Source organism: Schistocerca gregaria, chromosome 6 (genome assembly GCF_023897955.1).
Source record: "Schistocerca gregaria isolate iqSchGreg1 chromosome 6, iqSchGreg1.2, whole genome shotgun sequence".
NCBI classification, from domain to species: Eukaryota; Metazoa; Arthropoda; class Insecta; order Orthoptera; family Acrididae; genus Schistocerca; species Schistocerca gregaria.
The window spans coordinates 272,861,871-272,881,100 of NC_064925.1; the positions used below are offsets into that span (position 1 = coordinate 272,861,871).

Below are 19,230 nucleotides of genomic sequence, written 5' to 3' on the forward strand. Positions count from 1 at the left end.
TCGAACTGTGGTAGTCTTGTTCGGCAGAGCGGATCGTGTTATTAGTGTATTTAGGCACTGGAAACGTGAACTGCGCCAGGAGTGAAAATTTCAGAATAATAGCAAAAACGGAAAAGGCAGCAGAATACTTCAGTACATACAAGAAAATAAAACAGATGAAGATGTAGCTACTGCCACGATACTGAAGTGAAACAAACTGGTTTTCAACGGGTTACCGTCTTTCCATTAGGTAATGCTGTTACGTCATCAAAACCCATCGTCAGCTGCAGCTTTAGCGGACTGGGGTTTTGGTACGTACACCATTTTTGTTCTTTGGTTTCATATTTCACTACATCAGGGGTAGAAGTTGAATCTATACAGCTGCAGTTCCTTCACATATACACCCATACTCTGTAGGCCACCTTATAGCGTGTGGCGGAGGGTACTTTGTGCACAACTGCCAATTTTCCCCTTTTCCTGTTTCAGTCTTGAAAGGTGCGCGTGAAGAGCGATCGTAGTTAAGCCTCCGTATGACTCAAATGTCTCTAATTACACCTTCATAGACTTTTCGCAAGATGTACGTAGGAAAAAGCAATATATTCGACGACTTTCACATGAACGAACATTCTCGTTATTTTAACAGTAAACTATATCTTGATACACAACACAGCTCTTATAACACCACTATCAATCCTCTCTGCTAAAGTTCCCGGTCTGCCAAGCAACGATCAAGCATCGGACGCAAGAAGAGTTTCCAAGCTACCTCTTCTGTGAGTGAATTACATTTATGCGGATTCTTTCAACGTATCTCAGAGTGGCTTGTGCCTTGATTATGACTGTTTTTATGTGATCGTAGCGCCGTACGTATGCTCCCAGATACGATGGCTGTCCAGAAAATAAGTTCCGATCGGTCGTTAAATGGAAACCACAGTGAATATCAGAAACATTTTATTTGTAAGAGTTAGCTACACTTTCTAATACTTCTCTACATAGTCCCCGCTCCGACTTAGACATTTGTCGGAGCGTTATACTACATTTCCAACACCATCGTCATAGAAGGCAGCCATCTGTTCTTTCCGATAATTCTCTACGCTGGTCTATAGCGCGTAGCCTGCACCCAGGTGTAGTCTTCATGGCCAGCGTTTCATGTGAACAGAGATAATACTCAGGACAAGCCAATTAGGGCTGTGTTGTGGGTGACCGAACACATCCCATCGAAAAGGCTGCAGGAGCGTCTTCACTACCCCTGCAGAGTGCGGCTTAGAATTGCCATGAAGAAGGAAGTGCGTGGCATTTGTGTTAGGTGGGCTGCATTCGTTAAGGCGAAGCCTCTCAGCGGGCCCTCCAACTTAGCGGGAGACATCGTTGTTCTAGGGACCTTTACTCGCTCACAGTGCGCTCACAACTGAAAAGAGCGTGTCGATGCAATTGACGTCCATACTAGAGACACTACCCATATGTGCAATGCTTCATCGGGTTTTCACTGTGGTGTCCATTTCGCGACCGATCGGAACTTACTTTCTGGACAATCCTCGAATTTAATGGTTGCGTCTGTTTCCAGTGATTGTTCGGCAATCATCTAATCAAACAATAACAGGTTTTTCTGCATATGTATGCGCAATACGTTCCGTTTACCGACAGTGAGGGTCAGCTGCCAGACCACCCACCAAGCTCTGATCATCTACAAATTTTCTTGCATCTCGCTACAATTTTATGGAGCTTGCGACTTCTCTATAAACAACAGCATCTTCCGCGAACAGCGTCATGCGGCTTTCGACGTTATCCACCGTGCCACATACACGCTGATGAGCCAAAACACTACGACCACTGCCCACCGTGAGGTTGTAAGCTGCCTGGTGGCAGCAAGGGCACGTGACGTGGCAAGAGACGAAAGGGGAATAATTCTAGCGATGGTAAGCGATGCAAATGCGGAAATCCGCCAACCTCAGCAACTTTGGCCGTATTGTTGTCGTCAGTGCCTGGGAGTGAGCATCTCGGAGACACTGAAGCTATTAGCATACTCCAGTCGTCAGTATCGACGAAAAGCGGTTGAGTGCTGAAACCACGAGTAGGGGTCAAGAAGCTGGACGTTTACACCTCATCAGAGCACAGGGATCGGAAGACTGTCCGTTCTACTGAGCAGGATAGGCGGTGAGCTGTGGCAGATCTGACGTCAGAGTACAGTGCTGGTGCAGGCACAAATGCTTGTCTCCTTTGCCAGTGGAACAAGAAAGGAAATGATTAGTAATGGTACGGGTACTCTCCACCACGCACCGTACGGTGGCTTGCTGAGTAGATGTAGATGAATGTCGTACACGAGTCTTCTCTCCTTTACCAATGTACTTGTTTTTCCACTAAATCGATATCGTTCATCTAACCACTCTGGAACCTTGAATACCAAATACTGTTGTTGATCGTTGCTACATGTCTTACACACCTCTTGCGCATTGCCACTTCTATTTATCGCCATTTAAGTTAAGCTCCTATTTATTACAACTAGCAAAAAATGGTTCAAATGGCTCTGACCACTATGGGATTTAACTTCTGAGGTCATCAGTCCCCTAGAACTTAGAACTACTTAAACCTAACTAACCTAAGGACATCACACACATCCGTGCCAGAGGCAGGATTCGAACCTGCGACCGTAGCGGTCGCGCGGTTCCTGACTGTAGCGCCTAGAACCGCTAGGCCACTCCGGCAGGCTACAACTAGCAGTCCTTAGTCCATAGTCACTGAATGATTAAACTTTCCAATAGACGTGTTTAGGTAAAAAAAAATATCTCTTTCCCAAACGTTGCGATAGATCCTTTATGTCCTCTATGAAAATGAGCGATCGTATCACTCTTCCTTAGGATAATTCGCAAGTTACCCTTCTCCCTGATGAACCCTCGTCGTCCAAACTAACACAATGGGGCAAACATTCTTAGCATCTATCATGTATGTTCGACAAAATATCGTATGCTCGAAAGACTGATTTCCACAAGCAGCATAGGTTTCCGTATATACCATTCAGTCACTATGTTAAAGGCCGTGCCAAGACATATATTTTTTCACTATCGAAGCATCTACAGACAAGGATGTCGCTAGCGAAATTTGCACCAGTTACCCTAAAAGAATTACTTTAACAGTAGTCGTATCGCATCTAACATTCATACTCATAGCAGACAAACATGGGTAAACAGGTATTAAAACGACAGTATTTGCCAGTATAAATGGAAAAGTTTTGTTTCTGTGTAAGCTACAGTTCTTTAGTAATAGTCGTCGAGCAATACTTGTTCATAATCACTAATACCTTTCTCCTTATTCACAGTTAAGCACACGGTCACAACACTACAGCAGCTCGTAAGCTGTACAGTGTTACAAAAGTCGATCGAAGTTGCGTCGTTTGCAAAACAGAATATATTGCTAGTACATACGACGATGACTTGACAGGTCTAGTAAGAAAGCTAGAAAAAGTTTGTTTTGTAAACAATTAACCTTATTCCTCGACAGTCTCCTTTCAGCGATGGACACTTGCCCCAGCGACACTCCTGGTTTTTTTATCCCATTGGAGAAACAGATTCTGTGAAACTCTACGGAGCAGTCGTTGACTGTCACTATCACTTCCTCACTTGATGAACATTTCTTTCCAGAAAGCCAAAGTTTCAAGCCAGGGAACAGGAAGAAGCTTGGGGCTAAGTCTGGTGAACAGGGTGGATGAGGATTCAATTCAAAGTCCAATTCACGCAATTTCGCCGTAGTTACCGCTGATTTGAAAGAGCACTTCTTTGCGTGCCAACCTTTGTCTTTTTCCAGCCAACGCAGGTTCCAGACGATCCAACAACGAAGCATAAGAAGGGTCCATATATGGTTCTGCCGTTTTACAAGTAATCTATGATGTTTATTCCTTAGGAATCTCAAAAACCAGTGGCCATCGCCCTACCAGCTGAAAAAATTATCTTTGCCTTCTTCGGTGCACTTTCAGCAGCCTTTGCCCATTGTTTTGACTCTGGTGTGTAATGATGGATCATGGATTATCAACAGTCACAAATCGGCGTAAAAATTTTTGCGGTTTGCGATTTAACTTAGACATTGTCTGAAGTGTTATGCTGGATGCGCTTTTGGTCGACTGTGAGCAATCGCGGCACCCACTTCGCATACGACTTCTTCACAGCCAATTCCCCATGCAGTATATTATGCACTTGCTCAGCTGACACGCCTATAATCTCAGCAATTTTTATTCGGCACTCTGTCATTACCATATCATGAACTTTGTCAGTGGTTTCGTTCATGGGGAGCTTCACTACACGACCGGAGCGCGCTTCGTTTTCGGTGCTTCTCCCACCGCGTTTAAATTCATTAATCCGAAAGTGAACGGTCTTCAATGATGGTGCAGAGCAGGCGTTAACTTCGTCCAATTCTGTTTTCATTTGTTCGGCAGTCCACCACTTCAAATAAAAATGTTTAAAAACAGAACTGCACACGGTTTTCTCCATTTTAAATAGCAGTCAACACTATGACCAATTAGGACGGCTGTCAACAATGAACTGTGCGCTGTATATTGGAATTCTTTCCACGATCATTGGAATAACGAAGCTTACCAACCATGAAGGCGCAACAAAAAAGTTCCATTCTTTCCTGGAAATTTATCAGACTAATTAGACCACCCTCGTAAACTGTAGGCTGTCAGCTTGAGCAATTCTTTCACCTACATTGCAGGAATCTAATTAATAACAACTTGGCTGCTTTATCTGTCATCGCTGTGGAGTAAATGAACTCAGCCAGATAAGGAGGCAGCTGAAAATACGCAGTGTAATGTTGTTTGTGAGTTACAGCAGGGAAAAAAAGTATTTTTGCGACGACAGCAATCAAGATCGATATCTTCTCCAGTTATCTGTATCTTTCTCCGTCAACGCAGAAATCAAATGCACCAAACTGCTCGAACTCGGTAAGCAGTCGTGTACCAAGAGAATTGGGGCTGTGGCTACCACTTTAGGAAGGAGCAGGGTTCATATCTCATTCCGACAACATAGACTTAGATTTCCCATGGTATCCCAAAATCGGTTACGGTGAACACGGACACGGGCGTATTTCTTTCCCATCATCCCGGTAATCGAGCTTGTGCTTCTTCTTAGAATACTTAGTCATCGATGCGACTTCATGCCCTGAAGTTGCTTGTTTTGTGAAATGATTTGTCTACAATTAAAACGTACCTCATTTGCAGTGCTCGACTTCGAGCATCATTCAAAGGCGGGTCAAATGTTTCTCTAATCTGTTTTATTTCTTCCTTTCAGACACATCATTTTACAAAATACTTGACCGTCAATTTTTAATTTACACTCCTGGAAATTGAAATAAGAACACCGTGAATTCATTGTCCCAGGAAGGGGAAACTTTATTGACACATTCCTGGGGTCAGATACATCACATGATCACACTGACAGAACCACAGGCACATAGACACAGGCAACAGAGCATGCACAATGTCGGCACTAGTACAGTGTATATCCACCTTTCGCAGCAATGCAGGGTGCTATTCTCCCATGGAGACGATCGTAGAGATGCTGGATGTAGTCCTGTGGAACGGCTTGCCATGCCATTTCCACCTGGCGCCTCAGTTGGACCAGCGTTCGTGCTGGACGTGCAAACCGCGTGAGACGACGCTTCATCCAGTCCCAAACATGCTCAATGGGGGACAGATCCGGAGATCTTGCTGGCCAGGGTAGTTGACTTACACCTTCTAGAGCACGTTGGGTGGCATGGGATACATGCGGACGTGCATTGTCCTGTTGGAACAGCAAGTTCTCTTGCCGGTCTAGGAATGGTAGAACGATGGGTTCGATGACGATTTGGATGTACCGTGCACTATTCAGTGTCCCCTCGACGATCACCAGAGGTGTACGGCCAGTGTAGGAGATCACTCCCCACACCATGATGCCGGGTGTTGGCCCTGTGTGCATCGGTCGTATGCAGTCCTGATTGTGGCGCTCACCTGCACGGCGCCAAACACGCATACGACCATCATTGGCACCAAGGCAGAAGCGACTCTCATCGCTGAAGATGACACGTCTCCATTCATCCCTCCATTCACGCCTGTCGCGACACCACTGGAGGCGGGCTGCACGATGTTGGGGCGTGAGCGGAAGACGGCCTAACGGTGCGCGTGACCGTAGCCCAGCTTCATGGAGACGGTTGCGAATGGTCCTCGCCGATACCCCAGGAGCAACAGTGTCCCTAATTTGCTGGGAAGTGGCGGTGTGGTCCCCTACGGTACTGCGTAGGATCCTACAGTCTTGGCGTGCATCCGTGCGTCGCTGTGGTCCGGTCCCAGGTCGACGGGCACGTGCACCTTCCGCCGACCACTGGCGACAACATCGATGTACTGTGGAGACCTCACGCCCCACGAGTTGAGCAATTCGGCGGTACGTCCACCCGGCCTCCCACATGGCCACTATACGCCCTCGCTCAAAGTCCGTCAACTGCACATACGGTTCACGTCCACGCTGTCGCGGCATGCTACCAGTGTTAAAGACTGCGATGGAGCTCCGTATGCCACGGCAAACTGGCTGACACTGACGGCGGCGGTGCACAAATGCTGCGCAGCTAGCTCCATTCGACGGCCAATACCGTGGTTCCTGGTGTGTCCGCTGTGCCGTGCGTGTGATCATTGCTTGTACAGCCCTCTCGCAGTGTCCGGAGCAAGTATGGTGGGTCTGACACACCGGTGTCAATGTGTTCTTTTTTCCATTTCCAGGAGTGTATTTTCATGTTTTGCTCAAAAAACATGATCTTACTGTCACCTCATTTCCTTTCCTAGAGTCCTCTGTTCTCTAAATATCCTGAATTTAGTTTTTGATTCGAAGGAAACCATTTCCACGTTCATGTACCACATGAATACAAATTTTTATCTCAGAATAGCTACGCCTTGAAGTGATGAACTCTTGACACATTATTTACATTTTCAATTTTCTCTCAAATGGCTAATTAACTTCTTATTACCTACCCAGATTAGCTTCAAGGAATAAAAAACTAGATCTCACGCTGGTCCAATTTGACACCCCTTTTGGATATTTCCCACTCTTCGTCTTGCATTGAAAATTCGTACAAAGACGCGTTCTGTAATTTATAGGAAGACTTGTTTCCGCTCTGCTCAAACATTTGACCAATAACTGTTGTGACATTCGAACCAGGTACCCCAGATAATGCGTCCAGTATAATCGGTAGTAATCACATTTTGACAAGCAGAGGTGTTTCCAGAACAGGTGGTTCGGTTCTGCCGCACTTTTGCTAGAACGATACGAATTCGCTAAAAGACAATTCCAATCTCCATCTTGGCACTATTACGGCCACAGCAATTTATTTCACACGATCATCTCACTACGGCAATGAACCATTTCAAAGTGCTTCCTCACATGCTTGCAGTTTCACACACTCACCCTGTACGAGTAGTATACAGTGTATGATTGTTATTTAAATACTCGTATACACACACGAAGGTTATCAATTTTCCATACGCGTCAACGTTATGTTCAATATGAGTTTTTTGTGCATTAAACCCTTGCTAATACGACCGCGAGTAATCTGGCCCACATCCAGCCTCTTGTCGTTCAAGCAGAAATGACTCGCACGACAATGAATTATCTTCTGCAGCAATGTTATTAATTAATTACAATGTTAAAGCATACTATACACGCAGGGTGGGGCAAATAAAAGTGGGCCGGAAAACAGTTTTTTGGCCTTGGTCAGCAAATTGCTGAACGGGGTCGAGCTGGACTGCTGGAATTGTTGCAGTCTCGTCCGAAATATTTTGCTGCACTTCTTGAAGACTGTGAGAGCTATTGCTACGCATATTAGACTTGAGGGCTCCCCACACAAATTATTCAGACACTGACAGATCAGGTGACCTGGGTGGCCAGCTACGTCCGCGACCAGCTGCTAGCGCTTAGGCAGGCGTGGCGATTGTGTAAATGCGCTCCAAGGTTCGACCGTCTGTTTGGGCAGTTACTCCATCCTATTGGAAGTCATTGTGGGTCTTTTCCTCCTCCCTTAATGCTGCCACAAACGGTTTCAAAATGTTGGCAATGTGACTAGCCGAAGTCAGCATATAATGAAAGAAGATGGGACCAATAACGCAGCGTGTAGGCACTGCATACCAAAGTCCAACCTCCTGATTATGCAATGGTGTTTCGTGGAAGTTATGTGAATTCTCCGCTTCGCAGAACCTGTGATTCTGTGAGTTCAAATAACCACTCAGGTGGAACCGGATTCATCAGACATAAAGAACAGATCTACGTCCAAGCCATTCATTATTATCTCAGTGAAGAGCCACTCACAAAACTGGAGGTGCTGGGGAGCATTTGCTTGCTTTAGTGCATCAACAACAGACACTCAGTAGTGATGCATATGCAGACCCAGGTGGAACATTCGTCAGCATGATCGGTCTCTTGCAACAGGCGTCAGATTGATATGGTAGGACTCAAGCATTTTCTGGTGAACTGCAACCACTATTTCTGGTGTGCAGGTGCGTTTCGGAATGATTTTTTTTTTCTTTTCTTTCTTGTCTGGCTCACACTATTAAACTTCTCAGGAAACAACTGACCATACCGTTTCATGGTTTTGTTGTCCCGTAACTTTCCACAACTAACACCTGTGAGTACCACCGTCCCCTTGCACTGCTCCACTCACACTGACAGCCCGCACTACGCTCTGAACTGGTGTAGATCACGTGGGGGGCGTATACGTGGTGTGCGCGTCATGGGGTGAGCTTATATCCATACATTCACGTCCAATTGTATTCACTCATCCAGGGCGCTTTTATTTGCCCCACCCTGTATTTGAAATTGTGGCTTGTTTTACAGTTCAGTATTATGGCTTCTAAAAGGAAACACATTATGGTAGATCTCAAGCAGAAACTCGAAATTTCAGATAAGTTGAACCGAGGGTTTTCGCAGAAATCCATTGCTACTGAGTATAATGTTCGTCGAGAATCTGTTTATGACATAAAAAAAAAGATGTTATTCGATAGTATGCACCCAAAAGAAGAGTCAGTCAGGAAAATGGGAGGTTATGCGAAAGAGTGAGAATGAAGAACTAGACTTAGTTGTTTATATGTGGTTCATACAGTTCATACCCAGTAAAGGAATTCCAGTAGTCAGTGGCTCGATAATACAGGAAAAACTAGTTGCCTTCAACAAACAACTTGGCGGCAGTGACTTGTTTGCATCAAGCGAGGGTTTGATGAAAACTGGAAAGAAAACGAAATGGTATGCGACAGCTGACAGTAACAAGGAACAATCGCTCAGCTGTAGAAAACGAGGCAGAAGAGTTTGTAAATATGATACAGAAGATAATTTAGGAACAAGTTTTAACTGCTGATGCGTTAAACAATGCTAAAGAAGCCGGCCTCTCTTACGAGATGCTTCCTGCAAAAAACATTAGCTGCGAAGAACGAGGAGGGAGCTCAAGGATACAAACAACAAAAGAAGTGCGTAACGTTAATGGTGTGTTGTAAGTAGTAGTCATAAACTACTGCTCGTGGTGATTGGGAAATCCCAACAACATCCACGTTTCTTTTAACACCGAGGTAGAAATACAATGTCAGTGGAATATTGTGCCCAGAAGAAAAAAAATGGTTCAAATGGCTCTGAGTGCTATGGAACTTAATATCTGAGGTCATCAGTCCCCTAGAACTTAGAACTACATAAACCTAACTAACCTAAGGACTTCACACACATCCATGCCCGAGGCAGGATTCGAACCTGCGACCGTAGCGCTCGCACGGTTCCAGACTGAAGCGCCTAGAACCGCTCCGACACCAACGGCCGGCTGCTCAGAAGAAACCATGAATGGACAGAGTTTTCTTTCGGTGGTTACACTTGTACAAAGTGTGAGAGAAGAGCTGAAGAAGAAAAAGCCTCCGCTGAAAGCTATCCTTGTAACCGAGAACGTTCCTAGTCATCCTTCAGAAGATTCTCTAAGTCCGATGGTATACAAGCACACTTTCTGCACCCAGTGTGACAATCAAGATCCAGTCCATGGCCCAAGGAATTTTTAAATCGATTAAACGTCATTAGCGACATGCAATTCTTGTCTCTTTGCTGAAGGAATGTGGAAACGAGTCTACCGAGCCTGTGTTGGGGGTGTGGAGGGCAATCAACTTACATGATGATGTTTTTCAAACAGCAGAAGCGAGGGATAAACTAGAGAATGCTACCATAACGAACAACTGGAGAAAAGTGAACCATCCGTAGATGAAGAGGTTAAGGCAGTACTGAGAGTCAGCGATGAGCCAGTGAATTCGGACTCATCAACAGCTGACAATTTGGACATTGACATGTTCCACAAGCTTCCAGAGGGAGGAGAAATTGAAGAAATAGCCAAAAGCGCGAAGAAAATTAATAATGGAAGCGATGAACAAGAGGGCGTAGGAGGAGAAATACAGTGTACAGTGACAGACAAAGCCTGGACCAAGTAACACAACTAGGAGCTACTGTTATATTTCTTCATTGACTTGTTCTGGTTACCTAAGTTCATTTATAGTAGCTTGTCATAGCCACTGCTGGTGCTGAAATTGCGGAATTCTTCCTGGGGTACATTATGCAACAACCATGCGCATGCAGTACCAATGTTATACTTTTAAGTGATAAAGCAGGCCGCTGTTTCGTTCCTAGATAACAGAACGCAGAATGTCATTCTCAATGGAGAGAAGTCTTCCGAAGTAAGAGTGATTTCAGGTGTGTCGCAGGGGAGTGTCGTAGTACCGTTGCTATTCACAATATACATAAATGACCTTGTCGATGACATCGGAAGTTCACTGAGGCTTTTTGCGGATGATGCTGTGGTATATCGAGAGGTTGTAACAATGGACAATTGTACTGAAATGCAGGAGGATCTGCAGCGAATTGACGCATGGTGCAGGGAATAGCAATTGAATCTCAATGTAGACAAGTGTAATGTGCTGCGAATACATAGAAAGATAGATCCCTTATCATTTAGCTACAATATAGCAGGTCAACAACTGGAAGCAGTTAATTCCATAAATTATCTGGGAGTACGCATCAGGAGTGATTTAAAATGGAATGAGCATATAAAGTTGATCGTCGGTAAAGCAGATGCCAGACAGACTCATTGGAAGAATCCTGAGGCAATGCAATCCGAAAACAAAGGAAGTAGCTTAAAGTACAATTGTTCGCCCACTGCTTGAATACTGCTCAGCAGTGTGGGATCCGTACCAGATCGGGCTGATAGAAGAGATAAAGAAGATCCAACAGAGAGCAGCGCGCTTCGTTACAGGATCATTTAGTAATCGCGAAAGCGTTACGGAGATGATAGATAAACTCCAGTGGAAGACTCTGCAGGCTAGACGCTCAGTAGCTCGGTACGGGCTTTTGTTGAAGTTTCGAGAACATACCTACACCGAGGAGTCAAGCAGTATATTGCTCCCTCCTACGTATATCTTTTGAAGAGACCATGAGGATAAGATCAGAGAGATTACAGCCCACACGGAGGCATACCGACAATCCTTCTTTCCACCAACAATACGAGACTGGAATAGAAGGGAGAACCGATAAAGGTACTCAGGGTACCCTCCGCCACACACCGTCAGATGGCTTGCGGAGGATGGATGTAGATGTAGATATATCATTGCAACAGCTAAAAATCTGGGACATATTTCAAGTGAATGATATGCTGTGTACGTACCCACTCAAGGACTAACTTTTCTATGAAGAAGAATGTATGTTTCAATTTAATAATGTATAGTTCCTACGAGTTTAAATTTTAGGCACTCTCAATAATACGGCACTTACGCTAATCTGGCACCCATCTGCTCAAGAAAGCCGGATTAGCTAGAGTCTAGAGTATATACATACTTTTCATATCGTTGACGGGTATGGAACGTTGTTCTAGTTCGAGCCTGTTACACAAGCACTTACGTATTTGAGTGACAGACGTCCATGCTGTACACACACGCTGGAGGAGTGAGAACATATCGTCTAAATCAACCAATCGTGTGAAATAAATGACTGTGGCGGTAATACAGCCCAGATGGAAAATGTAATTGTCTTCTAATATGTTTGTGACTGTGTGCATCCGATAAGAAAAAAACTTAAGAATTTGTCTTTTGCAAAAAAATAAAAACAAAATGAACCTATTTCCAATAAATAATGCAACACACTTTTTATGAAAGCAGATTGGTTTTATTCAGAATTCCACCATATTGTTGGCTAAAAAACCCTATTTTTCAATATAATCTCCTATTTACTATCAACAACAGTCTTGATCACAATTTATTTATTCCAGTGACCGGTTTCGACCACTACTGTGATCATCTTCAGACCTACAAGTCATATACAAAGCTTTACTTAGGGGGCTACATACATTAAAGAAATACATAAGGCTACAAGCTATAAAACGATGAATTACCAATGAGTAAGAACCTCCAACTGGTGGTAAATCAATACTGGAGAAACCGTCTTACTATATATACTGCAGGCTCCGCCCACTTCTGAAAGAATTATGTTATTGCTAACCAATGGGTTATAAGTCGAATAACAACGTAAAATTTCTTAGTTAAAAGAACATTAAGAACATTAGCAAGAAAGGAAATAAACACACACAAAACTTAGCTTGTTCAACAGCTATTGTCAGTTAAGAAGCGTTAAAAATATTTAAACATGTAGGATAAATGAACTTCGTTTTGACAGTACATGGGTTGTCCTCTCAAGGCCTGTTAGTGAACGATTTGGAACCACTGGTTGCCCGGTGAAGTTGGACGCCGTTCCAAAGATGTGGCAGCAGGCTTCTTTCCACTGAAGTTGTAAAGTCGATAGGTAAACTAGTGGCTGCGATGGTGAGAAGAGACATCGTTCCAAAGATGTGGCAGCAGGCTGCCTTCTAATGAAAGTGGAACGGCAAAGACTGTCACGTCAGACGATGTACTATTGAGCAGCAACATGTCTTTATTGAAACGATAGACGCTCTATCAGGGCGCTTTTCAATGAGGAGGCTGCAATAATCGTTAACTGACATGTGTAAAGCTGCACAGATATTCTTTACTGGTGTAATAAGAGACTTCCATTTACATAGATTGCTCGATACATAATAATTGTTACAGATCAATACTAAGAAGAAAAAAAGACTGTTTTTGATAGTAAGTATTCGTAACAACATTGGTCAGTGTTCATTCACACAATGTATTCAAAAGTATAATCTCCGTTCAGCCTATATGATCGCATGGTACCACTGTACTGCTCGACGTCGGGGCCAATGTCTTGCTGCTCCCCATCACCCACGTACTGCTTCCCACAGAGTGCTTCCTTCATTGGGCCAAACAGACAGATTTCAGAAGTTGCGAGATCTGGACTGTAGGGTGGATGAGGAGTAACACACTCCAATGAAGTTTCGTGAGCTCCTCTCAGGTGCGCAGACTTGGGTGCAGTCTCACAGAGAAAGAGAAGCTCGTTTGCATTTTTGTGGCGACGAACACTCTGAACTCGTTTTCCGGCCGCGGTGGCCGAGCGGTTCTAGGTGCTTCAGTCCGGAACCGCGCAACTGCTACGGGCGGCAGGCTCGAATCCTGCCTCGGGAATAGCTGTGTGTGATGTCCTTAAGTTAGTTAGGTTTAAGTAGTTTTAAGTTATAGGGGACCGATGGCCTCAGATGTTCAGTCACATAGTGCCATTCTTAAGTCGTTTCTTCAATTTGCTAAGGGTACACTTAACAGCTGATCGTCGCACCATTAGAAAGGACATCAAACAGAACACCCCCTTCAGAGTATCACAAGAAAGTCGCCACGACTTTACCGGCTGAGGGTACGGTTTTGAACCTTTTCTGTGGAGGAGAGGTGGTATGGCGCCACTCCATGTATTGACGCTTTGTTTCCGCTTCGAAGTGATGAACCCATTTATCTTCGCCTGTGACGACGTTCGACAAAAAATTAGGCAATTCGCACAGATGGCCATTCGTTGCTACTACGGTTTTCTGTTAGTCTACGAGGAACCCAACTGGTGGACGAGTGTGTCAGCACTACCAACAGAGGTGTCCAGTCGAGCAGCGAGGTGTCTGATTGTGATCCGTGCAACGTTCCAGCATTGCAGTGGTCACAGCTCCGGCACGCGGGCTATAGGACAGGTTTGCGGGAACCTTGTTACGATTGTGACAGAAGCCTCGTCCAACGACACACTTTGCTTTTGTTAAAAGTCAGGCCTCCGTAGATGTTTTGCAAGAGCCTACGTATATTTGCAATGATCTGGGTTTTCGCCAAAATAAACTCAGTGACAGCTCTCTGCTTGGAACGCAGCTCAGTTACAGACGCCATTTTGAAGGCTACGTATATTGCCGCAACCTGACGGCGGAATATTCCACCACGTACCCCAACAAATTCCGCAGTTTTTCAGCTAAAACTGGACGAGAAAAAAAAAAACGTGTTGCATTATATGGTGAAGCAAAATTAGCGAACTCGGACTTCGCAGCTCGATTCCTCACATACTAGCAGTAAAAAAATGTCTGTCACAAAATTTCGCCCTGCGCGTATTTCGGGCAATAAATAGACGGTAAGGATTGGCAATCTGGAAACACTGTAATCACGTTTAAAGTAACTACCTATCTCAAATGGTTCAAATGGCTCTGAGCACTATGGGACTTAACTTCTAAGGTCATCAGTCCCCTAGAACTTAGAACTACTTAAATCTAACTAACCTAAGGACACCACACACATCCATGCCCGAGGCAGGATTCGAACCTGCGACCGTAGCGGTAACGCGGTTCCAGACTGAAGCACCTAGAACAGCACGGCCACACCGGCCGGCTACCTATCTCAAGATAAAGCAATAGTGTAGTGTAGCTGGTGCAAGAGATAGCGTTTTGGATCAGCATGCAGGTGGTCGAGGGTTCGATTGTGGGTTGCGGCTTATTTGCTTTTATTTGCTGAAAGTCGTCTGCGTGGTGCAGTATCAGGCATCTTAATCACCATACAGTGATTACATTGGGTCTTCTACAAAACATTTGCAGTTACATACTACGAACACAGAAATGGAAATATTATCGTTTTCATTTGTCACCTTTTAAAGAAACCGTTTGCACGTCGTAGACTCGAATTGTTTCGCACTACTGCATCTACTGGATTCCGAACTTGTTTTGTGTGTACCTTTCCCCAATGGTCCCATCGATTAATACTGACCATTATTCTTGCCACGTTCTTGCTATTGCATTTCGCTAGGGCCTTACGTCACAAGTATGCACTCTGTAAATAACTTCGATGGGACAATTCGGGGAGGGCACACAGAAAACATTTTTGGAATCTACTGGATGCAGTAGTGCGAAACAATTTGCGCCCACGACGTGCAAAAGGCTTCTTTAAAAGCTGATCAACGAAAACGATTGTATTTCCATTTCTGTGTTAGTAGCTCGTAACTGCAAACGTTTTACAGAAGATCCAATCTCTCTATGGCGATTAAGTCGCCTGATACCGTACCACGAGGCCTACTTTTAGCAAATAAAAACAAATAGGCCTTCGCCCAGTATCGAACCCTCCATCTCCTGCTTGCAAACCCAAAACTCTATACATCGGACCACCTGCGCAACACTATATGAGAGGTAGTTATCGTACATGTGATTACAGTGTTGCCAGATTGCCAGTTTTTAACGTTCATTTACCCTCGGAAACTGCCCAGGACGAAACTTTGTGAGAGACATTTTCGTACTGCCAGTTTGCGACGAATAGCGCTGCGAAGGCTGAGAGCGCGAATTTTTCCTCAGCCTGTTTATAACATCAGGTTTTTACATCTTGCTTAGTAAGAACATACGGCACCTGCACGATTGGCAGGCTGTATGAACCACCACCCACTCACCACCAAAAAAGAAAAAAAAAGAAGTTATACAAGCGTTCAGGTAGATTGTCAGTAGCAGCTGTAGTGCAAATAGTTGGTGTCCATTGCATTTCCGACATTTGCCAACCATGTGCAAAACATGGGACTGTGTAACCACCACACTGACAGCACCAACGAAACGTTAAACATAAACTCTTTTCTTTCAAAGTCAAATAAAAGTTGGCAAATTTATACGAAAGAAAAATATCAACTTAATCGCAGGACATATTAATCGCCAAAAATTTCTGAATTCTTTCAGTGTTACTTCTTCGTCATTCTTGGAAAATTCTCTTTAAATGACAATTTCTGACAGCTTGGAAACTGTTAGCTTTTTCTGGCGAACCAAAATGCCTCATCTATCTTTGGTTAAATACCATTGGTCGTAACGAGTCTGACTACCAGACATATCAAATAATAAAGGCATTATCTAGACGGCTAGGAATATCAAAAATGAAAGGTCCAGTAGCACAGTGAGATATCAATACAGTAAAAGATATACTTCCATTTGTCCAACAAAGGTGGCAGTAACATTTTTTTTCACAATATTTTGATGGGAGTGGATACCGCATCGAAATGTTGCGCACAAGAGTGGTACTACAGAAGTGGTGGTACGGAAGAATGCTGAAGATTAGATGGGTAGATTACGTAACTAATGAGGAGGTACTGAATAGAATTAGGGAGAAGAGAAATTTGTGGCACAACTTGACTAGAAGAAGGGATCGGTTGGTAGGACATGTTCTGAGGCGTCAAGGAATCACCAATTTAGTGGACGGTAAAGATCGTAGAAGGAGACCAAGAGATGAATAAACTAAGCAGATTCAGAAGGATGTAGGTTGCAATAGGTATTGGGTGATGAAGAAGCCTGCACAGGATAGAGTAGCATGGAAAGCTGCATCAAACCAGTCTCTGGACTGAAGACCACAACAACAACAAAAGTGGAACCACCAGCTTGGCTGGACACTCGGAAATAAATTACCATCATAGACAGCTAGTAACACTCAGAAATTACATCAATAAATTAGCTCTCCGTTTTTAGATTATTCTCACAAATCCAAGTGAGGAATTGTTGTCCAGATAGAACGAGTACGTTTAGGAACCATTCGGAAATAACAGAATATTCCCGACAATGTCACTTTGATTATGTGATGGGCTATGTGGAAGTACTGGAGCAATTACTGGAACATACCAAATGTTTCCCGCGATTTCTTGGTTCAAATGGCTCTGAGCACTATCGACTTCTGAGGTCATCAGTCGCCTAGAACTTAGAACTAATTAAACCTAACTAACCTAAGGATATCACACTCATCCATGCCCGAGGCAGGATTCGAACCTGCCACCGTAGCGGTCTCTCGGCTCCAGACTGTAGCGCCTAGAACCGCACGGCCACTAAGGCCAACCGCGATTTCTTCTGGATAAACTACAGAAGTAATAATATAGTCTTTTCAATGCAAATGGAAATCAGATATCTGAGTTTGTTTCAAACAGAAGCTACTCGCAGAAAATACTGATACTTATTATTTGGATGCACGCAGTTCAACGAATGCCGATTTCCACTTCTGCAGTAAATCATCGGGTCTCTGCATGAACCAAGGAATCATTTATTTAGAACGTGAGTTTTATTACAGAGTTTCTAAGAGACTGCTGTTCAAGGTACATCTATTTATTTTAAGCAACACAGCAAGTGTTATTCGCACGGTGGTGTATTTAACTGCGTGAAAAGAAGCAGGTATTTTGCTCCAGCCTGGTACCTGAAAGAAAAGGAAGTATGCCACATACTACCAGCTTGCATCGTCTTGTACCGACAGAGGCACTCGATACATTCTGCAGCATTCTGTTATCGAGATACTAAAGGAGTACCTACAATCCTCAGGTGGTCTTGCGCTGTATTTGGGCCTCTATTATAATTAGTGAAGTTGCCCACAGTTGGGTAGAGAGCATCCACATCTTTTTTAGTTCCACCAAACATGAGTACAAGTTTGCTTCCTTTCACTTCATGACGCCATATAACATAAATAACGCGGTACTATTCTTTACGCTTTTATTTCTCGTTTATTCTCCTGCAGTTTCGAGGCTTACTATCAAGCAAACTACTAGAAATTACGGGAAATATACGCATAATATGACTGTATGAAGCAATCTTTCAGGTTTCCTTATTAGTCCGAACTTTGTAGTAATCACACACTACGTAAGGTATGAGAAAACCTGAACTGTATACTCCGCTTAATTTCAAATTCAACAAAACAGTAAACATGCATATCTAAATGTGCGTTGCGCTTATATGTTCAGTTATTCATGATAGTGTCATACTGTCGCAGATCTACGATTGTCACGAAATAATAATAATAATAATAATAATAATAATAACAGAGCAAGCGCTAACGCAGCTATAGACGATAGTGTAGATGTATCACAGCAGTGTCATTAAATTAGATCGCTCTTCTGCTGTTACGTAACTACCGAATGAAATTCAGTTTCTGCAAGAAGCAAACTGTTGTCTGTTGTAGGCGAACGCAGAACATGGTAGAGCAGCGCACATCTGAATCTGGCACAGACTGTTCAGACGAATCTGTACTAATATTTTTTGACCTTGGTATCACTTCTTTGTGTATATAGTGTTAGAACGACACACTTACACGTTATGATGACAACAATAGAGCTGCCTACCTTTCTGCCGTTGACGAAGAAAACAAGCGTTGACGTCTCGTTATCCATCTTCTCTGCAACACGCCAGGGGCGTAAGTGTCGGTAGGATGTAATGCCTTCCGTGCTTTAGTTGCCGCTACTGAACCATAGTTACGCAGAGTGTCGACAGAGCGCGCCACGCACTGTCAGTGTCAGTTGCGATTGGTCTACTCCAGGACAAACCGAACGCCATCTGCGGGTGGCTGCGACTAACCATTTATCGGAAGCGAGCGTTACGAGATTTAGGAACATGTGTAGTTAAAGCAGTTCTGCTGAGGCGGACGAAAGAAAATATGCGTTCACGCTCTCGTTATCCGTCGATTTTGCAAGGACAGAAGTATCGAGGTCTCAGGTGCTTCAATAAGGCAAAGATACGTAAATGCTCTCCTTTGGCGATAAAGTTTACTGGCACATAAACGACAGCTGATACCTTCGTAGCAGCTGGAGAGCGTCAGCTATGCCAAATTTTGAACATCAGAACATTCGCCACTCTTTCCCAAAGGACCAAAACGATGGCAATGAAACTGTACGATTTACGCCTAGAGCTTTTGCCTAAGAAAGGTCAGTAAGCTGATATGGATCCCATTTAAATATGGAATGTTAGGCCAGGGCCGTAAAACGGTGTTATGACACAATCTCTTTCATAGACAGAACCTACTTTCTCATTATCTTAACATGAGCCTGTGCCTGTCATTTGCTGAATTACACGTAGTGAAAGCGATGA

At 43.9% G+C, this 19,230-nt stretch overlaps 1 protein-coding gene across 1 annotated transcript in view; it reads right to left on the reverse strand.

Annotated features, from left to right (window-relative positions):
* The window catches only part of LOC126278953 (xanthine dehydrogenase), a 224,379-nt gene extending 205,662 nt beyond the window's left edge, over positions 1–18,717 (reverse strand). The window contains exon 1 of the mRNA XM_049979232.1: positions 18,489–18,717. Coding sequence (XP_049835189.1) covers positions 18,489–18,536 — 48 coding nt within the window. The 5' untranslated portion in view covers positions 18,537–18,717. The remainder of the gene's footprint in view (positions 1–18,488) is intronic.
* Positions 18,718–19,230: the final 513 nt, after the last annotated feature.